At 50.3% G+C, this 23,096-nt stretch overlaps 1 protein-coding gene across 2 annotated transcripts in view; it reads right to left on the reverse strand.

Moving 5' to 3' along the window:
* Positions 1 to 23,096, reverse strand: part of MAN1C1 (mannosidase alpha class 1C member 1) — a 140,353-nt gene that overhangs the window by 83,188 nt on the left and 34,069 nt on the right. For both annotated transcript variants that reach the window (XM_029948324.1, XM_029948323.1), the window contains exon 2: positions 5,198 to 5,294. In XM_029948324.1, the coding sequence (XP_029804184.1) occupies positions 5,198 to 5,294 (97 nt within the window). The remainder of the gene's footprint in view (positions 1 to 5,197; positions 5,295 to 23,096) is intronic.

Consider the following 23,096-nt stretch of genomic DNA (forward strand, 5'->3'; position numbering starts at 1 on the left):
TTTTCCAGGCTCTGAATACTCAGCTGACAACCACTAGAGACTAAGGCCTGGAGATGGGCGGCTGCAGACTCTGGCCATGAAGTACTTGTCTTCTCCAGATTCCATGAGGACAGTGGAGTACAAGATGCACCACCACCAGCCCTGAACCCACCCTTCTGCCCTGTTCCTCTCTCTGTGGCCATTGTATGTGGTCACTGGGGGACAGGGCAGCACGATGATTTATGGATTGGTTTTTGGAGTTTGAGGGCCTTGTGATCAAGTCTCTGCTTGGTAACTATGTGACCTAGCAAGTCCTAAAACTCACCTAGTCTCGGTTTCCTTATCTATGAAATGGGGATAAAATGGGTCATGTATTCCTTCCAAGGGCTATGAGGAAGACAAGAGAATTCAGCTACAGTGCCTGGTGTGATGCATGCACGGGGAGCCCCCAAACCCTACACCCCATGACAGTGTGCTCTTGTTAAAGCTCTGCAAACTCCTAGTTCCTGGTGGTGATCTGGCCATGACCGTAGGCTTGCACTTTGATGATCTGACCTTGGTCCATTTACCTGATCTCAGAGTGGGTGTGCAGAGAGGGCTGGGCCAGGCCTCATGCTACCAGAGTCCAAGCCACGGTCCTGCAATTAACACGCTGGGTCACCCTGGGCAAGTCCCTTCCCCTCTCTGAGCTTGGTTCTGCCACGCTCAGATGAAGAGGCAGGGCTTGCCTTCAAAGAGGCTCTCTGGTGGCACCCTCCCAAGACTCCGGGCTCGTGCTGATCTTCCCCGCTGCCAGGGGAAGATGAAGCTATCAGGCTCACTCTGACTTCTTGGGAGGATTAATGCTCGTTAAGTGCTTCAAGGCTGGCAGCTGGCACCCATGCAAGGTGTCACTTACTACCTGCCCGGAAATTCTTATTCTGGCAGTAGGCTAATTTATTCCATGGCCTTGAACCTTAACCTTTCCCTGCCTCTTCCCTGTTAAAAATTCCTCTGTCAGCTGCTTAAATGAAAGCATGAATGGGACACTGGCCACCAATGCGCTGCCCATCCATGATCTCTGCCAGGGGTACTCAAGGGCTGGGAGAACAGGGCAGGTCTGGAAATCCCTGCAGCCCTCAGGTGGGCCCCTGGGCCCAGGGGTCTTGGGCATGCCCCAGTCAAAATAGGAGAAGCACACACTGTCCTAAGAGACGTACATCATCCTCACATCAGCTGACTTGAAGAATGCCAGACTGTGAGCTACTACTGCTGTCCCTACCTACAGCTGGACACGGAGGCCCAGAGACGTCAAGAAGCTTGCCCAAGGTCGCACAGTGAAGTGGTGGAGCAGCATGCAGATGCCAGCTGTGTGGCCCCCGAGTCCACACTCCCCGGCCAGCTTGGTTAATGTCCTCCATCTCCTAGCAGCAGCCCTGTCTATAGGTAAGGAAGCTGCGCCTCTGTGTACTGAGCCGCTGTGCTCTACGGCATTGCTGCCACTCATTAGGGACAGTTCCTCTCCCTCCCCTCCTTGAAGGCATCCTTCCAGGGGCAGGCTTGCCTCTGAGACTTACTGGTGACAAGAGCAGTGCCATTGAGTGCCTGCTCTGGGCCTGGCTCGGGGCTAGGCCTTTATCTGTCTCCAGGCTGTTACCACGGGCCCAGGAGGTAGGGGCCTCTGTCCCACTCCACAGTGTGAGGCCACACAGCTACTGAGTGACAACACAGAAATCCTACTCAGGCATGCTTAGATCCACTACCTGGCTGGACACTAATAGAAACATTCTGGTGACCTCTCCGAGGAAGGGGAAAGAGGCAGACCTCTGCCGCGGCTGAGCAGAGAGAAGCAGGCTGCAACCTTGCACAGAGCCCCGGAGCCTTGCAAACATTTTCTGACAGGGCCTGCTGAGCCGGATGTTAGGAAAAAGGAAGCCACTTTGATACTGAATTGCTTGGGATACAAACACTGGCTTGAGAGACACATCACACAGTGGTCTTGCTCTCAGAATGAGAGCAGATTCGGGAAGGGGTGTGTGGGCAGCTGAGAGGGGAGGGAATTCAATGCGGTGAGATGCTGCTCACACACCAGGCTCGGCATCTGATGCTCTCCCTGCAGAGCCAGGCACCAGTGTGAACTCACTACCCTTCCCCGCGTGCAGGCCCAGTGGCCCAACGACCCAGGAAGGGGACTGCGAGAGCTGCGTCCAAACAACTCAGTGAGGCAGGCAGGGTGGGCACTGCTGCAGCTTGGCCTTCCTGGCAGGGCTCGGTTTATAGGGAAGTCGCTGAAGACAGCAGCGGCCAGAGCCCAGCCACCCAGCAGCCCACGTGAGTCCAGGAAAAGCAGCGGCACGGTGACAAGCAGCTCAATCCAGGCCAGTCTGCCTCCTCCTGTCTTTGGGAATAGTCAGGCTTAGAAGCCCCTTGTGGATCCACTCCAAACCAGAGCCTCCTCCTCGGCATTCCCATAAGCCTCTGTCTCATAAGACACAGTGTGGTCGCCCCAGTCATCGCTACTACATATCCAGCAGGCTCTGTGTGTCAGGTGGGCTCTGGGCTGGGGATGGATGTTTTCTTTAGCTCCACTGTGCAGAAAATCTCGGGCTTATAGAGAAATGACTTGCCTAAGCTCACACAACCAGGAGTCGGTAAATAAGCACTTGTGGAGTGAAAGAGGAAACAAGACCAGACCAGTGCCTGGGTCCCTGCACACCCTCCTTTCCCAGAGTCAGCCACTCACTGCAACTCCTCTGCTGGTGCAGAAGAAAGACACTGCCTCACTGCCAGGACGGCTGCAAGCACTGGACGATGGGGCACCCGGGGTCCTGCTAAGGCTGCTCTGGGAGACAGACGCCCGGGGGCTCAGCTGGGCAACTGCCAACTGCACTTCTTATGCTGTGAATCGTAAATCACTCATACACACTCTGCCCTCTGCATGGTCGGACGTGCTCTCACAGAAGTCCAGTGAGAAGGACGAATCAGCAGGGGCCCAGAGAGGTGAAGTGACTTGGACTTGGCCACACAGATAGCACAGGGCAGAGTGACGACTTGCGCCCAGGTCTTCTGACTCCAGGTCCAAGTTCTTTCCATTCCAGCTGCCCACTCTCCATCAGGTCTGGTGACTGAAAGGGGGCTGATGGGTTGAGATGCAATCGGCAGCCCTCAGGAATTATACACAACAGGATGAGACGTGGTTTAGCCCAATCCTCCCTGGAGTGCTCCCCCTGGTGCTCCCTCTGTCCCCATGGATGGTCCGAGCCACAGTTTCAGAACTCTGCCTCCCCAGACTTCCACCAATTCCCTGAACTTTCACCAACTGCCTCTGGGGTTCCAGCCCTGATTTACGCTAGGAGCCAAAGCTCCAACGACTCTGAGGAAACCCATGCCAGCCACCTTGCCCCAGGGCTGATGTTGGGGAAGGTCCGTGTCCTAAGGCAGGGAGGACAACTGGTCTCCTAAGCAGAAATCCACACATTTCATCTGTGAGGTTAAAGCAACCTCTGGCTTCCTCTCTTCCGATTCAGGAGTCCTCCGTAAAAATCTATGCTAAGGCAACATTTTATACACAAAGATGTTAACTGCTGAACTATTTTTAATAGCAAAAAATTGGAAACAGCTTCTGTCCAACGTCAGCAGGATGGTTAAGTGAATTACAACATATCCATGTAGTAATTGCAACCATTAAAAACATTCTTTGTGAAAAAAATTTGAATCGGTTTGGGAAATACTTATGATGTAACATTAGGCCAAACCAGAGACAGAGAGAGAGAGAGAGAGAGACAAAGGGGGGCGGTGGACATAAAATTGCATACAGAGAGGGGAAAAATGTATAGAGAAGACTGTTGGAAGGAAATGAACCAAGATATCAACAGAGGCTGCATGTATGTGGCAGAATGAGTTACTTGTTCTCTGTTTTACACCTTTTGATACTTTTTTCCTTTTTCCTACATTCCTGTGATAATCAGAAAAATAAAAGCAGCTACCCAAATTCTTCCTCTCTCTCCCCATGCCCCACCCCCCCACTCCCGCACACCCTGAGTGAATCATCTGAACATCCAGAAAGGACGCGATGCTGACCGCTTAGAGGAAGGCAGGTCCTGCGTCCCTTTTCCCACAACACAAATACTTCTGTCATGACCATACACACTGGGGCCATTCCTTTAAATCTGCCTTTAAGATTTTCCTGGGAGGGGAGCCGGGGTGGCTCAGTTGGTTAAGTGGCTAACTCCTGATATCGGCTCGGGTCATGATCTTGCAGTCATGAGATCAAGCCCTGAGTCAGGTTCCATACGGAGCAGAGTGCGCTTGGGATTCTCTTTCTCTCCCTCTGCCCCTCCCTCCTGCTCACTTGCTCACTCGTTCACTCTCTCTTTCTCTCAAAATAAATAAACAGTAAAAAGGTTTTTCTGGTACTTTTCAATTGACTTGGTTCTTTGGAGCCTGTGTCTCCAGAGTGAGGAACACAGGGGGTGGGTGAATTTTTGCCTCCATCCACGACCCCCAACAGTTCCTGTCTCCCAAGGAAGAAGCACTTTCCTCGTGAGAGGCCTACAGAGAGGAGAGCTGGCGACTTGGAAAGGTGTTCCATTTGACTGCGAGGTCATGTCCACAATAAGGCACTTTGCAGTCTCTCCAGCTGAGAGAGGCTTCTGAGTTAGGAGAACCCGTGGCTGGAGAGGCAGGAGACACAGGCAAGTAAGGCTGCAGGTCGCCCTCGAGCTGGTGATACGAGGTGGCACCCGCGCCACTCCCTGACGGGCCAGGGTCTTGTCTGTCCACCAAGTGAGCATGCGAGGTGCCCCTGCAGGGCCCTGAAGGCAGCGCCCGTGCCCACCTCATCAGATACCTGTTCCGTTTTCTCTATGAAATCACCTGAGATCATTTCACAGCTACGCTCAGAGGAGTGGATTTAAAGCCAGTCCACAGCGGAGCCCCTCAGAGCTCCAAACCTGCTCCTCGGAAACAGGCCTCCATTCCTCACCATCCCCGGTCACACGCCCCAGTGTGTTTGCTCTCAAACACATGCCAAGTGCATACAAAGACGGGCGTAAAGTGAGACGGAAGCATGAGGGCTTCCCCCAAATCTAGAAAGCTCAGAAGCCTGAACAGCCCAGAAGGGACTCAGCCTTGGGAGCCCCTTCGTCTGGGGAAATAGAGACACAACTCAGCGGCTAAAAAGCCCAAACTGCACTACACTCAGCCCGCAGGGGCAGGGGTCTCCCGGACGCCGACTCACCAAACATGTTGCCCTCGTAGCCGTCTTTCGTGAGGGGCCGGAGCTCGTTTTTCCCCATCGCATAACGCTTGTAGCTCTGCCAGGCGAACTGCATCATCTACGAGACAAAGCAGGAAACGGAACCTGAGCACGGCCGTTCCCAACAGCCTGCGCCAGCCCCCTGGCTTTGCCCCCTGCAACAGGATTCGAAACCACATTAAAACAATAACCTTCCAGAGGCGCCTGGGTGGCTCAGTCGGTTAAGTGTACATCCAACTTTGGCTCAGGCCACGAACCTGCAGATCGTGAGTTCGGGCTCCGTGTCGGGCTCTGTGCTGACAGCTCAGAGTTTGGTGCCTGCTTCGGATTCTGTGTCTCCTTTTTTCTCTGACCCTCCCCACTTGTGTGCACACGTGCACGTGTGCTCGCTCGCGCGCGCTCTCTCTCTCTCTCTCTCTCTCAAAATTAAACATTAAAAAAATAAGTAACCTTCCAGACTGAATAAGATGACTTCCTTCCCCACAGCTGCCTGGAAGGCCATTCTCCTCAGATGACCCCACAAGCCCAGAGTCCACCCACAGATTCCTTAGAGAAGACACAGAAAGCACCAAATATATTCTAGCCATCCTTCAGTGCCAAAGTGAAAAGCTTCCTCTTCCGTGCAGTCTTCCAGTTTTGCTCTGGCCTAAAGCAATCCTCTGAAAGGAAGGAAATAACTCACTGAGTGATGCCTGGTATAATCTAATAAGGCAATCCCCTGAGCAAGGCATTGGCAACTCCATTCTGTAGATAAGGAGACAGGGCAAAGGCATGAGGTAACTTGTCAAGGCTACCCAGAGTCAGTGCGAGTGCTGGGAATGGAACCGGTGCCCTGCAGCTCCAAAGCCTTAAGTCTGTCCCCCAAAGCCTTTGTTCTATCCCCTAAAGTCACCACATGAGTCTCTCTGAACTCTTCCAACACCTGGCTTGAGGTACCCTGGCCATCTCAGGCTCCCTAGCACCCCAGCTGGTTACCACCAGTTTTTGTTTCCCTGGCTCCGAACCAGAAGCTCCTTGATGCCAGAAACTATGCTTGCCTCAGTTTCCCCCACAGCTCCCAGCACGGGGCCTGGTACGTGTAGGCAGCAATGAATATTTATTGACTTTGCCACCCAGGCCATGCAGGAGTTCTTACTACATTAAGGTAACTATGTCATCCTCTAGGAACATTGCACCCGCACCTTGGTCCCCCAGCCACACTTAGCCCTGGAGGCTGGAGGAGGTCAGGCTTGCAGTGCACCTCGGCCCTGCTCCCCACCTTCTGTCGTCCCCCAGGGTCTCCCTTATTTGCCTCAAGGGTGCGGTCTTTTTGCCTCTGCATGGTGGGTTGCCTGGTGACGGCAGGGCAGAGGAGGGAGCCAGGGCACGTGGCAGAGGACAGCTGAGGGACCGGTGGGCGAGGAGGCAGCTGGTATGGGGGAAAGAACTCAGGCTTCAGGTCCTGGGTTCTCATCTCACCCCTGCATTGACTTTGGCAAGTCTTGGAGCTTCCGTGGACATCTCTTTGAAATGGGAATCTCAAGGGCTGCTTCGCTGAAAGGTTTACTCTCCAATCTGAAAGGTTTGCATGAAGGAAAGTAGCCGGAAATGCCTGGTTTCCGCCCTGCCATGGCACGTGACCGAGAAGCACTGATCCTCTGCCCTCCTTGCCTCAAAACACCCTGTCCAGCCCCCCAAGCCTAAGCCCTCCTTCCATTCATCCTCCATGCTCAAACTGCATGCATCAGAATTGCCTGGAGAGCCTGCTAAATCCGACTATCAGCCCCATCACTGAGTGTCTGATTCAGCAGGTCTAGGGTGGGCCCAAGAATCTGCCTTTCTACTGAGTTCCCACATGACGCTGCTGGTCCGTGGGCCACCCCTGAGAACCACGGATCTGGCGTGTGTTTCTATTTCTCACCTCAGCTCCAGATGCTGTCCGGCATCCTTCTGCTTTTCTCCTCCCAACTCCCAGCCTCCCCTCCTGTCTCAGGCCCCTCTCTCTGGACTTCGCCACCTCAGCCTCCATTCCTGGCACCAAGGCTTAGAACAGTCTCTTCCAGCCATATCCAGACGGAAATTTGGCTGTGCTTGCCGCTGTGGCCCAAATACGCAGACCCGGAGGGCAGAGGTGACAAGCCTGTGTCCCTCATTCCCTGTGAAATGGCAGAATGATCTAGCCACACCTCTCCAGTTCACAGATGTACAAACTGAGGCTCAGAGATGGAAGAGGTCAGGGGGGCACAGCCAGCAGTGCTGGAACCCAGCTCCTTCCACTCCCATGCTGGCCACCCCTCCCCCATGCCTGGCCTGATATGTGGCTTCCCATGTGACATACGTGAAAATGTCATGGTAACGCATGCCAAGCTCTTGGCACGGGCTTGGAGTCCTACTTCCATTCCTCTGTTATTTTCTACTTATCCCGAATTGGCAATAACAGAAACTAATTGCCGAGTAGGAGTGCTTAAGGGAAACTGGCCTCCTCCCTCGGTCTCTCTTATCCGGAGGCCCCCTCAGTTAAGCCATTGTGAGTGGGGAAGGGGTGGGTAGGAGAGCAGCAGGAGGCCGGTAAAACATAAATGACAGCAGGAAAGAAGCAGCAGAGGTCTGGGGGGGAGGACCGCACCCTCCCCTCAAATCCTCCCTCCTGCTTAAGAGAAAGAGAGTGGAGTGGGTGTACCAGAGTAATTAGGAGAATCGTAGGTATCCACATGCTCTCAGAGGAGCTGCCACTGCGGGGACGCGGGGACGTTTGGAACCGGGCCGCTATCTCAGTCATCCACATCAGTGGAGGGGAACCAAGGCACAAATAACCCCTGCGCAGCTTGGAACTAGATTCAGAAAGCAACCAGAGTGGCTCCCCCTCTCTCTCTCCTTCTCTCTCTCTCATACACACACACACACACACACACACACACACACACACACACACACGGACACGTGTCTCCCATCTCGGATCACAAGTGGCTGAACCTGGGCACTGGATGAGCAGGGGACGGGAAAAGGCCCCCCGCCAGGCAGTCCTGACTTCTCTTCCTCAAGCCCCCCAAGTGAGCACTGACCAGGGGGCCTGTCCTGTGCTGAGCTACCGTGTGGGCCACAGCCATAGCAGGAATGTGCCCCTGGCCCCACTCTCTGCTTCCTGCCAACTGCTTATCTTCCTTGGGACCCCAGTGCGCAGGGCAATTCGCAGGGCAGGAGGCCTAAGGCAGGCCCCCCACTGCCTTCCCCTGCATTCCTGACGCCACGCTCTCAGCAGCCTGCAGTCAAGCTTTTATACATGCAGCTGTGGGGTAAGTCTCGTAAACGCCTATCATTGCTGCATGCTTTGCAATTCATCCAGGGACTGGCACATAATAGGTGCTCACTAAATATTTGCTGAATGACTGTAAGAACAAGAAAAATGGTGGTAGAGTTTAACACATGGTTGGCAGACTGGTGGACCACACACATCACAGGCGAGGCAGGTGGGGAGGGGCTTCTGAACACCAGAGGCACTCAGAAGAGGATAGGTGTGTGTCTCAAGTGGACCCCCAAGTGTCCTGACGGACATATAGGACTGTGAGGATGACCTACACAAAGGCTAATCTCACCCTGGAGCAGGTGACACAGGCCTTGGGTGACCCTTGGACTGGGCTGTAGAGGTATATAGTCCCTGGCTTCTTGTTAGGCAGTTCTAAGACCTCAAAGGTCATCCAGGCTCCCTCCTGCTCATGCAAATTCTTTAATAAAAGATTATGTCATGTCTCTTTGAACACCCCCAGTGACGGGCTGCTCACCACCTTACCAGGCAGCGCATATAACTGTAGTGTCACAAAGTTCTTCCTCAATCAGTCCAAATCTGTTTTCCCTATGGGCCACGGAAAAGACAGTTCATACTGCGTTCACACCAGAGACCTTCAGACAGGGGGAGTCAACTCCCAGTCCCCTTGGGCTGTCTGTTGGCCAACGGAGCAGCCCAGCTCCCTCCACAGCTGATCTCATGGAAGAGCCCAGAATCCCCTAAAACTGCAGACCCGCACATCGTAACGTTTTTCCAGGGTGTCCCAGGACTCCAAAGCCCACTTGTTACGTCTGGCTATGCTTTCGTTGATGAGCAGAAACCAAAGTGCAGATTCTCCCTAGTGACATCTGGACCAGATCCTGTGGGCGGGGACTTGCCATTTGTCCCTAATAACTTCATCTTGTAGGACTCTGCCCACCGTTCTGTGCTGTCAGGATCTTCCTGGAACCAGATCTTATAATTCACTGTGCATGTGTCTGTCTGCTTTGGGTAATCTGCAAACTTGATAGGACTACCATCTGTGTCTCCCCCTGAGTTTTGGACAGAAACATTAAACAGGGGGGCTGCGAACAGCACCGGGGAACGGCAGCAGGGGCCTTTCTCCTGGAATGAGTGTCATCTCTCAGCGAGTAAGGAGCCCACCAATCACTACACCCCTCGTGTCTCCGTCTTCATACATGAAGATGCTCTGAAGGGCAGGGCTGAAACACAGACACAAGCCCCCCAGCACAGCTAGTACAGAAAAAACAAACTGCTGCTTTTTTTTTTTTAAGGAAAATCAGGGGGTTGGACTGGCACTATTTGTTCTTAGAGAACCCATTCCGGCTCCTACAAATCAGCATTTTTTGGTTCTAAATGCTTGCAAATCACTAACTTAAAAACCTATTACTGCCTCTCAGGATGCTATTAATCAAAAAGATGAACAACAGCGAATGCTGGCCACGACGGGGAGAAATTGGGACCCTCGTGTATTGCTGATGGGAATGAAAATGGTGTAGTCACGTTGGAAAACAGTTCGGCATGAAAAGTTAAACAGTCCCAGAGACTGCACTGCACTCTTAGGTGTGGCCCTGCGTGGAAACGAGCCAACAGCTGGCCCCAGGCCTCTGTCCCTGGAAAGGCCTGCCTGCAAGGTTGGTCCCTGGCTGGCATCGGGAAACGTGGATTTCGCGACTGTTCCCACCATTCTACCTGGGGAGAGTGGCTTCCTGACCTTAGACTGTACAAACAAACTGTTATGCTGAGCGCCTGCTTTCCTTCGGGGAGTCCAGAGTTTTGGCACATGCCAAAATGTCACCAAGCCTTCAACAAAAACCTCAGGCACTGAGTCTCTAATGAGCTTCCCTGATAAATAACACCTCACACGTGTTATCCCAATTCAGTGCTGGCAGAACTCAGCATCTCCTGCACGATTCCACGGTGCCAGGACCCTTGTGCGTGGTGCCTGGCCTCCTCTCCCTTCCCTGCATGCACTTTTTCCCTCTGCTGATTTCTCTCTGCGTCCTTTCACTACAGGAAAAACCTCAGCTGGGAGTAGGACCGAGTGCTGAATCTTGTGAGCCCTCCTGGCAACCACTGAACCTAGGGGTCCCCCGATGCATCCCCTGGAAAATAAAAATCACGAACCCACACAAAATCTTGTACACAAATGTGCACAGCAGCACAATTTTAATAGTGGAAAAGTGGAGAGCAACCCAAATATCCACTGGTTGATAAGTGAATCAACAAAATGTGGAATATGTATGCAACGGAGTAGTACTTAGCCACAAAGAGAAATGAAGTACTGATATACACCAGAGCAGGGAGGGACCTTGAAAACACTGTGCTAAGTGAAAGCCAGACACGAAAGGCCATGGAGTGTGGGATTCCATTTCTATGAAGTGTCCAGAACAGGCCAATCCGTGTCGACAGTAATAGTGGGCACCAGGGGCTGGGGAAAGGAAGGCATGGCGAATGACAACCAGTGGGTATAAGGCCTTTCTGGGGTGATGACAATGTTCTAGAATTGGTGGAGGAAGACTGTATAGCTCTGAGAATTACTGAAAACCACGGACTTTTACATTTTCAAGACAGGTGAATTTTATGGTATATGAATTACATCTCAATAAAGTTACTTATATTTTTAAAAACTCTTAGTAGGGACAACTGGCTGTCCTACCCCACTTGATGTGACACACTGAAGACAATGTCAAATGTCCCCCCTTCCTTCCTTCCTTCCTTCCCTCCCTTCCTCCCTTCCCTCCCTCTCTTCCTCTCTGCCTCCCTTCCTCCGGATTTAGTTTTAGAGAAGGTGAACAGGAAAGGGGCAGAGAGAGAAAGAAAGAGAATCCCATGCTGTCAGCACAGGGCTCAATCTCACGAAATGTGAGACCATGACCTGAGCCCAAGTCGGACACTTAACCAACTGAGCCACCGAGGAGCCCCTCATTTTTCTATCTTAACAGTTTTACTGTGGTTATGTAGAAAAGTGGCACGAAGGTTTTGGAAACACACAACCAAGTATTTAAGGGTTAGGGGCATTATGCTTTTGACTTACTCTCAAATCGTTTAGAAACGTATGTGTGTGTGTGTGTGTGTGTGTGTGTGTGTGTGTGTGTGCGCGTGTGTAGCAAGAGAAAAGAACAAACAGAGAAAACTGCTAATATTTGAGGATCTGAGTGAAGGGTAAATGTGATATCTTTTTTAGATTTTTTTCAACTTTTCTACAAGTCTGAAATTATAAAAAAAAAAAAAAAAAAAAAAAAAAAAAAAACATTGGCAGGGGCACCTGACTGGCTCAGTGGGTAGAGCATGCAATGCTTATTCTCAGGGTTGTAAGTTTGAGACCCATGTTGGTCATAGAGCCTACTTAAAAAACGTGAAGGGTAGGGTCGCCTGGGTGGCTCAGATGGTTAAGCATCTGACTACAGCTCAGGTCATGATCTCACAGTTTATGAGTTCAAGCCCCCACGTCAGGCTCTGTGCTGACAGCTCAGAGCCTGGAGCCTGATGTGGATTCTGTCTCCCTCTCTCTTGCCCTGCCCCCCCCCCCCACTCTGTCTCTCTCTCAAAAATATATAAACATTAAAAATTTTTTTAAAAGGTGGGATAAAAAATCCACTAGGGAGCTTTGCTAGAGGTTGAGGCCAAATTTACATATTAGAGTTCTACTTCCCTCCACTGTAAAAAAGACATTTTTTTCATATTTATTTATTTTGAGAGAGAAAGCTAGAGCACAAGCAGAAAAGGGGCAGAGAGAGAGGGAAAGAGGGAATCCCAAGCAGGCTCCAGGCTGTCAGGGCAGAGCCTAACACGGGGCACCAGTGAAGTGTGAGATCATGACCTGAGCTGAAATCAAGAGCTGAGCACTTAGCCAACTGAGCCACCCAGGCATCCCCTGCTTACCTCCACTTTTTTTTTTAATTTTTAATGTTTATTTATTATTGAGACAGGGAGAAATAAAGCATGAGTAGGGGAAGGGGCAGAGAGAGAGGGAGACACAGAATCCGAAGTGGGCTCCAGACTCCGAGCTGTCAGCACAGAGCCCTACGTGGGGCTCAAACCCACGAACCGTGAGATCATGACCTGAGTGGAAGTCAAACGCTTAACTGACTGAGCCACCCAGGGGGCCCACCTCCACTTTTATAAACTATGACAGTTTGTAAAAGTGCCCATTGCCAGTCTCTCTGCAAGGCCTATCCTGCTGGCTCTAGTCAGAAGATGGAACAAATGAGGAACTAGCAGCTTTGGTTTCTCCTTTTAGAACGATGTCACTATATTCAGATGAGATGCCCATCCGCACTCTGTTCTTCCCATTCCAAAAATAAAAAGGCCCCTTTTAAGCAGTTCTGAGCACTTTTCAGAAGTCTCAGCTCAGTCCAGGCTTCAGCCCCCATGCCCGATTTCCACGTCCAGGTTACTCCCCACACTTGAGCTCAACTCTGTGCCCCCTACTTTCCTCTTCAGCACACACCCTTAACCATAGTTTTAAAAGTAAAGGGGCGCCTGGGTGGCTCCGATGGTTAAGCACTATGATCTCACAGTTTGTGAGTTAGAGCTCTGAGTCTGGCTCTGTGCTGACAGCTCAGAGCCTGGAGCCTGCTTAGGATTCTGTGTCTCCCTCTCTCTCTGCCCCTCCCCTGCTTACTCTCTGTTTCTCTCTAAAAATAAATAAACATTAAAAAAATTTTTAAATATAGTTGCTACCCTATCTATCCATCCATCTCTTAATGTATCCAACATGCACATACTCACTGTAGAAAAGCAAAAGAAAACCACCACCCTCTAATCAAATACTATAACCACCATTCCCAGTTGGTACTTTTCTTTCCTCTCTTTTCCATTCATCTTTGCTTCTTCCAGGGATGATGACATAAACAGTGTCCATTTTATTACAAAGGCTTTGCAAACATCATTTTCGATAGCCATACAATAGCTTAGCAAGTAGGTTCATCATCCTTTACTCAACCTTCCTCCCATATAATCAGACATTTCAGAGACTTTGACTTTGTGGCTATTGTAAAGAATGCCCTAACGAACACCTCTGTGTACACTCCTTTTTCTGCACTTCGAGGAAGCTCCTTAGGCCAGAGTCTCTAAGAAATTGCTGGGGGGAAACGAGAAGTTATTAATATGTATGCTCCCCTTTCAAGAGCAAATCCAGAAGCCTTCTTGTGCCCACTGATATGCAAAACCTGGTGACAGAAAAATATATGACAAGTTTGTGATAATACAGTAATGTAGTTCACTTGGGGACATAAAACTTACAGTCATTTATATTTGTGTTGCTCTTTACACACTTCATCTCATTTGATCTGGCTACTTTGGTAGAGTTGACAGGAGCCGTATTCATACAATCATGCAAGAGCTCAATAAAGTATGAGATGTAAAGTATTAAACAGATAATAAAAACTGTTTCTAAGTGCACAGCGATACATGGAAATGCTAATTATAGAATATTAAGTGACATAGCAGGGCACCAAATTATATAATGTGAAATGTACTAGACCATGTATGAGTATTTTAAAGAAAAAAAAAGGAAGGAAATATACCAAAATGCTGACAGTTGGTTATGTCTGATAGTGAGAAGTTCACTGATGGTTAGTTTTTTCTTCTTACTGACCTATTTTTTCGGGATTTCCTATAGTGAATATCAAGAAATGTTTGTAACGTACGAGCTAAAGGTTGTTAGGGTGAAAAACATAGGAAGAAAGGATAGGGTACTACTCCTAAGTCTAAAGGGAGTGCTTGGGTTGGTGGGTGGCCCTGGGGTAGATCAGACAGCACCAGGCTTGACAGAGGAGAAGACATTTATGGCTGGGAGTCAGAGAGAAGGCCAAGCAGCAAGAGAAACAACGTAAATAGAAGCACAGAGCCTGCATCTCAAAGTCAAAAAGAATCTGAGTGCCAGAGACCTGGTCCCTTCCCAAAGCCACGTTTTACAAGAACTGCGCGAGGCTCAGACTAGGGAAGTGACTTGCCTTGGCCAGGACACACATCTTCACTGCACAGGGCTGGTGCGGTCCCTAAGAACATGGGCCAGGACGGTGGCGCGGCCGACTAGGGCAGGGGCAGCCTGGACCACAGCAAGAGGAATTTGGGATGGACTCAAGAACGTGACTCTAAGAATCAAGAGACATGAGAACTAAATGCCAAGAGAGTATACCTCTGCCCCCGCTGGGTTCCAGAAATACTCAACAGGCAGTCATGGCTTGCATGTGCACACATGCACGTCCGTGCTGGAGACAGAAGGCAGTTCGAGATGAGCTCTAGAAGCCCCTCCCTTCCAGCAGTCTGTGGTTTATAGAACACCTAACAATAGACTGCAAACTCTGACCGAGTCCTGCAAAGGCAGAAAACAAAGCTCCAATGAGAGCCACAGGCAGAGCAATGGGAGCTGAATCGTGAGACATCCCTCCAGTTCTTTCTCAAACAAAAGACGTGCTTGTCCACCTGAACAAATTACAATGACGTGAAATCCTAAAACAAAAACACATTTACTAGACTGTTGCAGACATTATTATTCTGTTTAAGATGTTCTTTCTACCTGTCTCCGAGCTCTAGGATTCTATCCTGAAAAAAGACCATGTCAACCACGTTGCCCATACGCAGAAGCTCAGCCCAGCTCAGGAGCCTCAGAACAACGGAACCAAGAGAGAGGACGCATTGCAGGAAGGGAGGGAATCGGAATGATGGGCAGCTTGCCCCTGAGAGTGGAAAACGAAGAGAAAGTTTGTGTTGCAAAGTTCTTTGGGGGCAACTGGGGAGGAAGGAGTGATCAATGAAATGGTGAGACACTGCCCCTTTTAAAGAAAATCTGCACACAGACAGCATCAGGCCTGGCAGTGACCCAGAACCACAGTTGCAACTTCTCAAAGCTGCCAAGGAGGGAAATGGATTTTCCCAGTTATTAAAGACAAGAGCTCACACCACGACTCCGCAGCCTTATTGGCATCTCCCAGCAGTGACACCTGGCCCCATCTGCAGGGGCGGAGTGGGGAGAGGATTGGTCTCTAATGATCCTGGGATCTAATGACCATACAGATAAGGAGATTAGAATGTTGGGTTGATCTTTATTTATTTATTTGTTTGTTTTTTTTAGTTCCCTTTCAGCACAGGCCAGGAAACAACTGAAGGCTCAGCACCAAGAAACTACCCATATTAGATTCCTCGGTCTAACCCCATCTATCAGGGCCCCACAGTGCGATCTGATTGCCGGCTGTTGAAGAGACATCCATGAATACATGTAACCCCTGGTCTAGTGCAGAAGCTGGACACAGGTGGGATTGGGTTGTGCTGATGGGGGGAGGGGAGAGGGGAAGGAAGGAGGGGTGGGGTGGGGGAGAGAAGGGGGAAGTGCTGCCTCCAACCTTTTCACTTTGGGGTCTGCAATAGTGAAAGGCAAATGTAGGAAAGGAAAACGTCATATCACTCCCTACCTATCTGGGGTCTAGACCACTCTCCCACATCCCACCTATGGGGATTCAGATTTGAGCCATCTCGGAAATCGTACCTCATCTCTAGCTGTCCTCCGGTGCCATGGTTGAGAGTGGGGGCCCTGGAGGCAAAGAGACCCCACTGCTCCAAGTGTGGTCCAGGGACCAGAAGCTGGGCATGCCCAGGGAGCAAAGTAGGAAGGCAGCATCCTGGGCCCCACCCCAGACCTGCAGCATCAGAACCAATATTTTAACAAGATCACCAGGTGCGTTCTGCCACCTACTGGCTGTGTGGCCTTGAGTGAGTGACCTCACCTCTCTGAGCCTCAGTTTCCTCATCTGTAAAATAAGGACGGGAGTATTCAGTGTTTCCAAAAACCCGAGAAGTAAATAAGATAACTTATGTAAAGTGTGTAGCACAGCAACTAGCACGCAGCATGTGTTCAGTAAAGAGCAGCCGCAGTATCACAGCTGCCCTATCGATTCACCCTGGAGCACCCCTCCCCGCTTGTCTCCCTGCCCCAAGACGCTAATCCAAGGTGCTCCCACCTCTCCATGGGACTCATGTGGCAGCCTCCTAACTGGCCTTCAGGAGCCTCTCCCACCTCCTATACTGTTCTCCACACTGTAGCCAGGGTGATTATTCAAAATGCAAATATGCAAATATCTCTACCCCACCCCCAATACATACTAAAACACTTCAATCAGGTATAAAGATCAAACTCAATAATGCCCATCGAGCCCTGTAGAGTCCCATCCACTCATGCCTCCAGCCTCAGCTTATCCTCCCTATCTCTGCCTTAGCCATATCAGCTTTCCTTCTCTTCCAAGAACCACGCCTCTTCCTGCCACAGGGCATTTGCACATGAGAGCACCTCTCCTTGGACCACTCCCCTCTTCTTTTTGCCTGACAAATTCCACTCACCTTCCAGACCTCAGTCCTATAGAATCCTACTCTTATGGATCAGGCTGAATTCCCCTATTAGAGTAGATCATCCAAGTCAGAATTTTATATTCATTGTGTGATTGATTAATTAGTATCTTTTCCTCCTACCAGATCATAGGCTCCATTGATCACTATTGCTCCCCAGCCCCTAGCAGAGTGTCCAACATGTAGAGGCCTTCTGTGAATACACGTTGAAATGAACGTCTAAGGATGGTGACAACACAGGGGGAGCCCCCTGGGCTGCACATGTCATGAGGACCACGGGGTAAGGGCAATGCAGGGACAGAAACACGGACTGCCCAGGGGCTTTGACTCAGCAAGGATTTACCAAAGGCCCAACAAGAAAAGCTCCAACTGTGAGGCCACAGGGGATAGCAAGAATAAGCGGGACTTTCCTATGAGACACCTTTACCATCTTGGTACAGAGTCTGCCGCCGGACAAAAGGAGCTGATGGAGAAGATCACAGGCAGACCTGAGCTCTGCCAGTGCATTGAGAATGATTCCCCACCTGCAAAGTGAAGGGTCCTCCCCCCTCCTCTCCTTTGTCACAGCCTGGGTGGGGGGAAGGACAGGGAGATGTGGCGAGAACAGAGATAAGTGACGGCAGGGAAGACCCCAGCTCATCTGTGAGTGAAACTCCAGGGGGAAACCCGCTCAACGAAGCCCTCTGAAGGATTTTCGTGCAGGACCGCCCCCGTGCAGGCAGCTCTATGAGCCTTACAGTCACGTGTGTCATCGCCCCCACTTTACAGAAAAAGAAACTGCACTTCCACATACATACATTCAGGGAACATTACCAGGTACCAAGCATGATCAGGGCTTTTGTGGGTGTTAGCATGAACAGTTTTCACCACGACTCTGAAAGGCCCTTTCAAGGAAGAAGCAAGGCACAGGAGCTAAGAGCCTGGCTTTGGCTCCCAGCTCTTCCCAGCTGTGTGCCCTTAGACAAGATACTTAACCTCTCTGTGCCTCCAGTCAACCATCCATTTAAAAAGAATACTGTTATGCTTTTCTACAAGTCACCAGTGATTTACATACATAGTAATTCATTTGATCTTCACGTTAAGCTTATTAGAATATTATCTCTCCCCTCCTCATATAAGGAAACTGAGGCACATGCCCAAGGGTCACGGCAGGTCAGTGGCAGAACCAGGGTCCTAGCCCAGGCAGTCCACGCTCTGGCTGTAGAAGCCCCACCGCCCCTTACAAAATGGAACGGTCGCTTAACTGCCTCCAATGGGTGCTGCCAGGGGATGAATTACCACACAAGGCACTCAGCGCATGGCCAGCCACATAGAAAATTCTGGTAGGCATCAGCACTCATGACTGCCTGCCTTGAGTTTCATGTGCATCATTTTCCTACATCAGGAGATAGGACCACCGTCCTCCCGAAACGGAGGAGTCTCCATCTCCAGACTTCACATCCGCCCTCCAGCAAGGCTGTCACTGACATCTCCGATACACACCTGTAACTCACCTCCTCCCCACCCCCTCCCTGTCTCCCCGCTTCCTCTCTGGCCCAACGCCAACCCCCTCCTTTCTCCTAGGAGAGACTCCCAAGACTCCATTCCTGAAGGGCCTGCCCTGGCCAGTCCCCAACCACCTTCTTACTCTCGGGGTGTCCACCCCAGGGGACTGGGGACAATATCTAAAGTGCATACAGCTCCCTTCCTGTCTCAGGGAGGAGATAGTGGCCCCCAGGGGTGCCTATGTCCTAATCCTCAGCACCTGTGAGTATGTATGGTAAAACTGAATCAAGGTTTCAGATGAAATTAAGGTGGCTAATCAGCTGACCTCGAGATGGGGGATTAGCCTGGATTATCCAGGCAGGCCAATGTACTCACAAGGGTCCTGAGAAGTAACAGAGGGAGGCAGGAGAGTCCGAGTCCAAGTGGTGAAACATGAAAAAGACTCTACTGGCCTTTGCTGGCTTTGAAGATGGGGGAAGGTGCCGTGAGCCATGGAAGGCAGGCACCTTCAGAAGCTGGGAAAGGCAAGGGGAATGGATTCTCCCCCAGAGCCTCCAGAAAGAAATGCAGCCTGACCAGTACCTCGGATTTAGCCAAGTGAGACACGTGTTGAACTTCTGACCTCGAGAACTGCAAGAGAATAAATTTGTGTTGTTTCAAGTCACTGAGTCTGTATGATTTGGCACTGTCCAGGAAAATAACGCACTACCGCAGGATCTTTGCACTTCCCAACGAAAAACTGAATGACTAAACCACCAAATCTCCAAATGCGCTTCCCACTCCGCCATGGCCTTCTTTCCGCATTAGGAATTCTGATTTTCTGGAGCCTGGGTACCAACATTCTGGAATTCACTATTCTCCAGCAGCCGCTTGCCATCCATCAATGAAAATACTTAACACTTAAGTAGGGTAATAATGGTTTTCAAGTCTGTCTACCCTGCCCTTAAGCTCCGTGACCTATTCATCAAAACATTCCCAGCCCCTAGCACAGAGGCTGGCCAAAGAGAGGAAGTCAACAGAGCACATCAGTAACAACAACGGCCCCACGCATTATCTCTGGTATCCAGTAACCGTGTCCCCTCTCCCCCCACAACCCTCCCAGGGGAGATCCGTGTCTCCCGTCCCCAACATTCAGGGCTACGCAGAGGGGCAGGACCGTGTTTGAAGCTGGGGTCTGGCTGATTCAAAAGGCTGTGTGTCCGTTCCATCTCACCAGGCTGCTCCGTCTAATAACTGAATGAACAAAACGTGAGCCCGTCACCTCTGGACAGCATGTGGCACGCAGAGAATCAAAACAAGGACCTGCCTGCTGCCCGGCGCCTGCACCGAATGGCCCATCCTGAGGTCCATTTCTCTTTGAAAACAGGGAATGTCCACATTCCCGGTTCCTGAAGGCTCAGGCTGCTAGAAGGAACAGATGACCTGCTTTGAAGCTGCCCCGGCAGAGGCCAGAGCCTCTGGAAACATGAAACAGGCAGAACAATTTCTTTTGCCTAAATATAAGAGGTTTTTCGTTTTTTGGTTTTTTTTAAAGAAGGAAAATAAAAACAGATTTAAGCAAAAACAAGGAAGATATCAAAGCGAGCACGGCACAGATCTTGACTAGAGCATGGAGAGAAGTAATGTGGCCGCCGGGTCTCCTACGGAGGTGACGCTATCTGAAACCTGGTGGTTCCGCCTTGATAATCTAAAGACTTCTGGTGGCACCTCAGTGACAGCAAAGAGCCCAAGTGACCTGTTTCAGGGCCTTCAGGGCTCCCAGGGAGGCCCTCGGCTGAGGAGGACAATAGCTCCCAGAGGACAGGCATCTTCTCTTCTAGTTGGGTGACGTCATCTCTTGAGAACAAGCTTTGGGTATAGAATCCCTCTGGCCCCCTCTGGAACTCATCCGTGTAGAGCCATGTGGAGCCCTCTGCATCCTCTGCGGATTCTCCTTGGAGCCCAAAGAGGATCAGTATTACTCTCCTTGGAGGTCCCAGTCTTGGACTCCAGAAGGAGGTCTGAGAACCACTGGACACTCACCAGCAGTGAATCTCCTGTAAAACGGTTTCAACCAAGGCTTAGATACGGAGCCAGTATTTGCTCCCCACCTCTGCGTACCAGCCCCTGCACCAGAGGTTATCATACACTTTATCTTGTTTAATCCTCTACTGCTACTCTGGGAAGCAGGTATTATGCCCGTTTTATAGACAAGGAAACTGAGGCTCAGTAATTACTCCAAGGGTACACAGACAGTAAGTGGGGGGTTTGGATTCAAACCCAGGTCTAATTCCAACCTTTGCCTCTTCCTGTCCTTTCCTCAACCTCCCCTTACCTGACAACCATTTAGAAAACAGGTACTGAGCCCCCACTATGTATCCTGTGTTCTGGCACCTCCAGCAGGAAATAAGGGAGGCCAAGTTCGTGCTGTCATGCCTCATACACCCGTGTGGGGCAACAGACATGAGAGAAACAAGCAGCAGGGTGATTCTGGATGATGATAAGTGTTAGGAAGAAAAACAGCAAGGTGAGGGGGTAGAGGATGGCTAAGTGGGGGGTGGGGGGTGGAGGAGGAAGGCCCCTGAGATGGTAACTGAGGAGAGACCTTAATCAGTATCTGAAAAACAAAGCTCCCTGTTTTCCAAGTGCAGCCTGAGAAACACATTTGACTTTTCTCTTTATTCCTCCGAGGTCTCCGTCAGCAGAGATTCCAAAGTACATGGTTTCTTTTTCTTTTCTGGCTAGCAAGGCTTGCGAAACCCACTGATAAGGTTACCTGTTCACACCAGGAGAAAGCATTCCAAAGCAGTAAACGGATCTGCTCAGCCTTATGAACACCCGATAGAATGACTCGGGTCTGGGAGCTCATTCACGCTACGAAGCCAAGTATCTGCTGCTCCATAAGCTCTCTTTGAGTTCACATTAATCAGACAGCTCCGCGTAGGTTTTCTTTTTATTCCTGTAGGTCCGTGAGGATGGATGATGTGGGGTGGCACTTCTGGGGGCATAACAAGGGGATGGTGGTGTTCTCTCAGTCCTACAAGACTGAATTCCATGGGACACGGGACATCTTCTTTGATGGGCTGATCTGAAAGGCAGTGTTCTTGAAAGGATTATTGCAGCCCTATTATGAAAGATAACCTAATCACACGGGAGAGTGTGATTTGATTTCAAGCAATTTGATTTAAAAACCCTGAAATAGAATGCCAAAGAGTAATTAACTATGAAAACTGAAAGATGTGAATCTGGATGAGCTAATGGGACAGACTAGGAGAGGAAGAAAACTCAGATCTGTGGGTTTCAGATTCCTGAATTGTGCGAATGATGGAATCAAAGCTCAAGCAGGCCTCAGGCTGGCTGGACTCGTAGCTCTCTCCCCCACTCCTCTCTCAAACCCCGCACATCCCCAGTCACTGGACGCACCTTCCCCCACCCTGCTGCTCTGGCTTCTAAGACCAGGATTTTCTCTCTCTCCTCAGCTGCCGCCCATCTGGGCCTCCTGCTGGGGCCTGTAAACCTGCTGCAAGAAGATGGAAGCCGGCAAAACAGGTCCTTTCACAGGAGGGCGACGCGCAGACTGATGGCCCGTGACAGGTGATTTGATGAAACCTTCGCAAAATTCCTCTTCCCTGTATATGCTCTGGAGGTGCAACTCTGGGTGATGGCGGCTCACTGGGGCCCTTGCATAAATCTCAAAGACGGGCCCTTTCAGACATGCCCAACGAAAGAAAGGCCTTGGTGAGCTTTCTGTCACTGACAGCCATGCATTCTGTATAAAGGAAAAACCATCATGTTTTCCCAATTCTGAGCAGAGTGTCTGAAAACAAAACAAAACAAAAAAATGTTGCATAAAATGAGATTGGCTCTGCAGGCGGCAGAGTGGGGCCGGGGCGGGGCGGGGGGGGGGGGTCTTTTCAAGCTGCTCTTAATAAAATAACACCAAGTCTTAGGTGTCTTTCCTAAGAAAGGTGGTTTCTACTCACCCTGCTGACCCAAAAAGCTGCTCGTTTTGTGTCTCTTTCTGGGCAAGAGGAAGAAATTCCTCTTATTTTCACTGTGGGTTCGGTGTTCCATTTATGCACCTGAGAAAGATGTAACTGATGGCTCTCAGATCTGACATGAGGCCGGGCTGGTCCCGCTTGAAATGAATAAAAAGGATGAGCCTCATTATTTGGATTCCAGGGGCCCCTCATGGATAAGAAGTCACTAAGTGAGGAAGCTTCATTTGAGGGTGATGAAAGGGGGTCAGGGATGGAAATGATTCAAAAAGAGACAGAGAATGTAAATGCAAAAATGCTTCCTGAGTGATTAGCTGTGGCTATTTAAGCCATTATAAGTTTAAACCCTCTTGAGGTCAGGGAAAGAACCAGAGGAAAGTCAGAGGCACATTTCCTCTCTTATGATAAACCCAGCAAAATTTTAAAATGCAAAGCATCTCTAAACAGCTATTTGATTAGGGTGTTTTTTTTTTCCCCAACGAGGCTATGATAATTAGCAAATGCCTGGGAGATGAGATTTAAATACGCCAATCAGTCCATCTCAAGAGTTTAGCAGAAACAATGTGGAATGTAATTATCTTTAAGTGATAAACCATTTTTGTGGGGTTGCAGCCTTAACTGGAGATCTGAAACCCAACAGATGACCTCCCCCGGGCCCAGAGCAGCTTCTTTCCAATACAGCAATGCCAAGTGTTATCTGAAAATTCCACCACTGTGACCTTTAAAGAAGAGGGTTCTGAGTACTTCTGGTGATAACTCTGCCGCCATTTCTTCCGCTGATGGGGCATTTTCAAAACCAGCAGGGTGATGG

Source organism: Suricata suricatta, chromosome 8 (assembly GCF_006229205.1).
Source record: "Suricata suricatta isolate VVHF042 chromosome 8, meerkat_22Aug2017_6uvM2_HiC, whole genome shotgun sequence".
NCBI lineage: Eukaryota > Metazoa > Chordata > Mammalia > Carnivora > Herpestidae > Suricata > Suricata suricatta.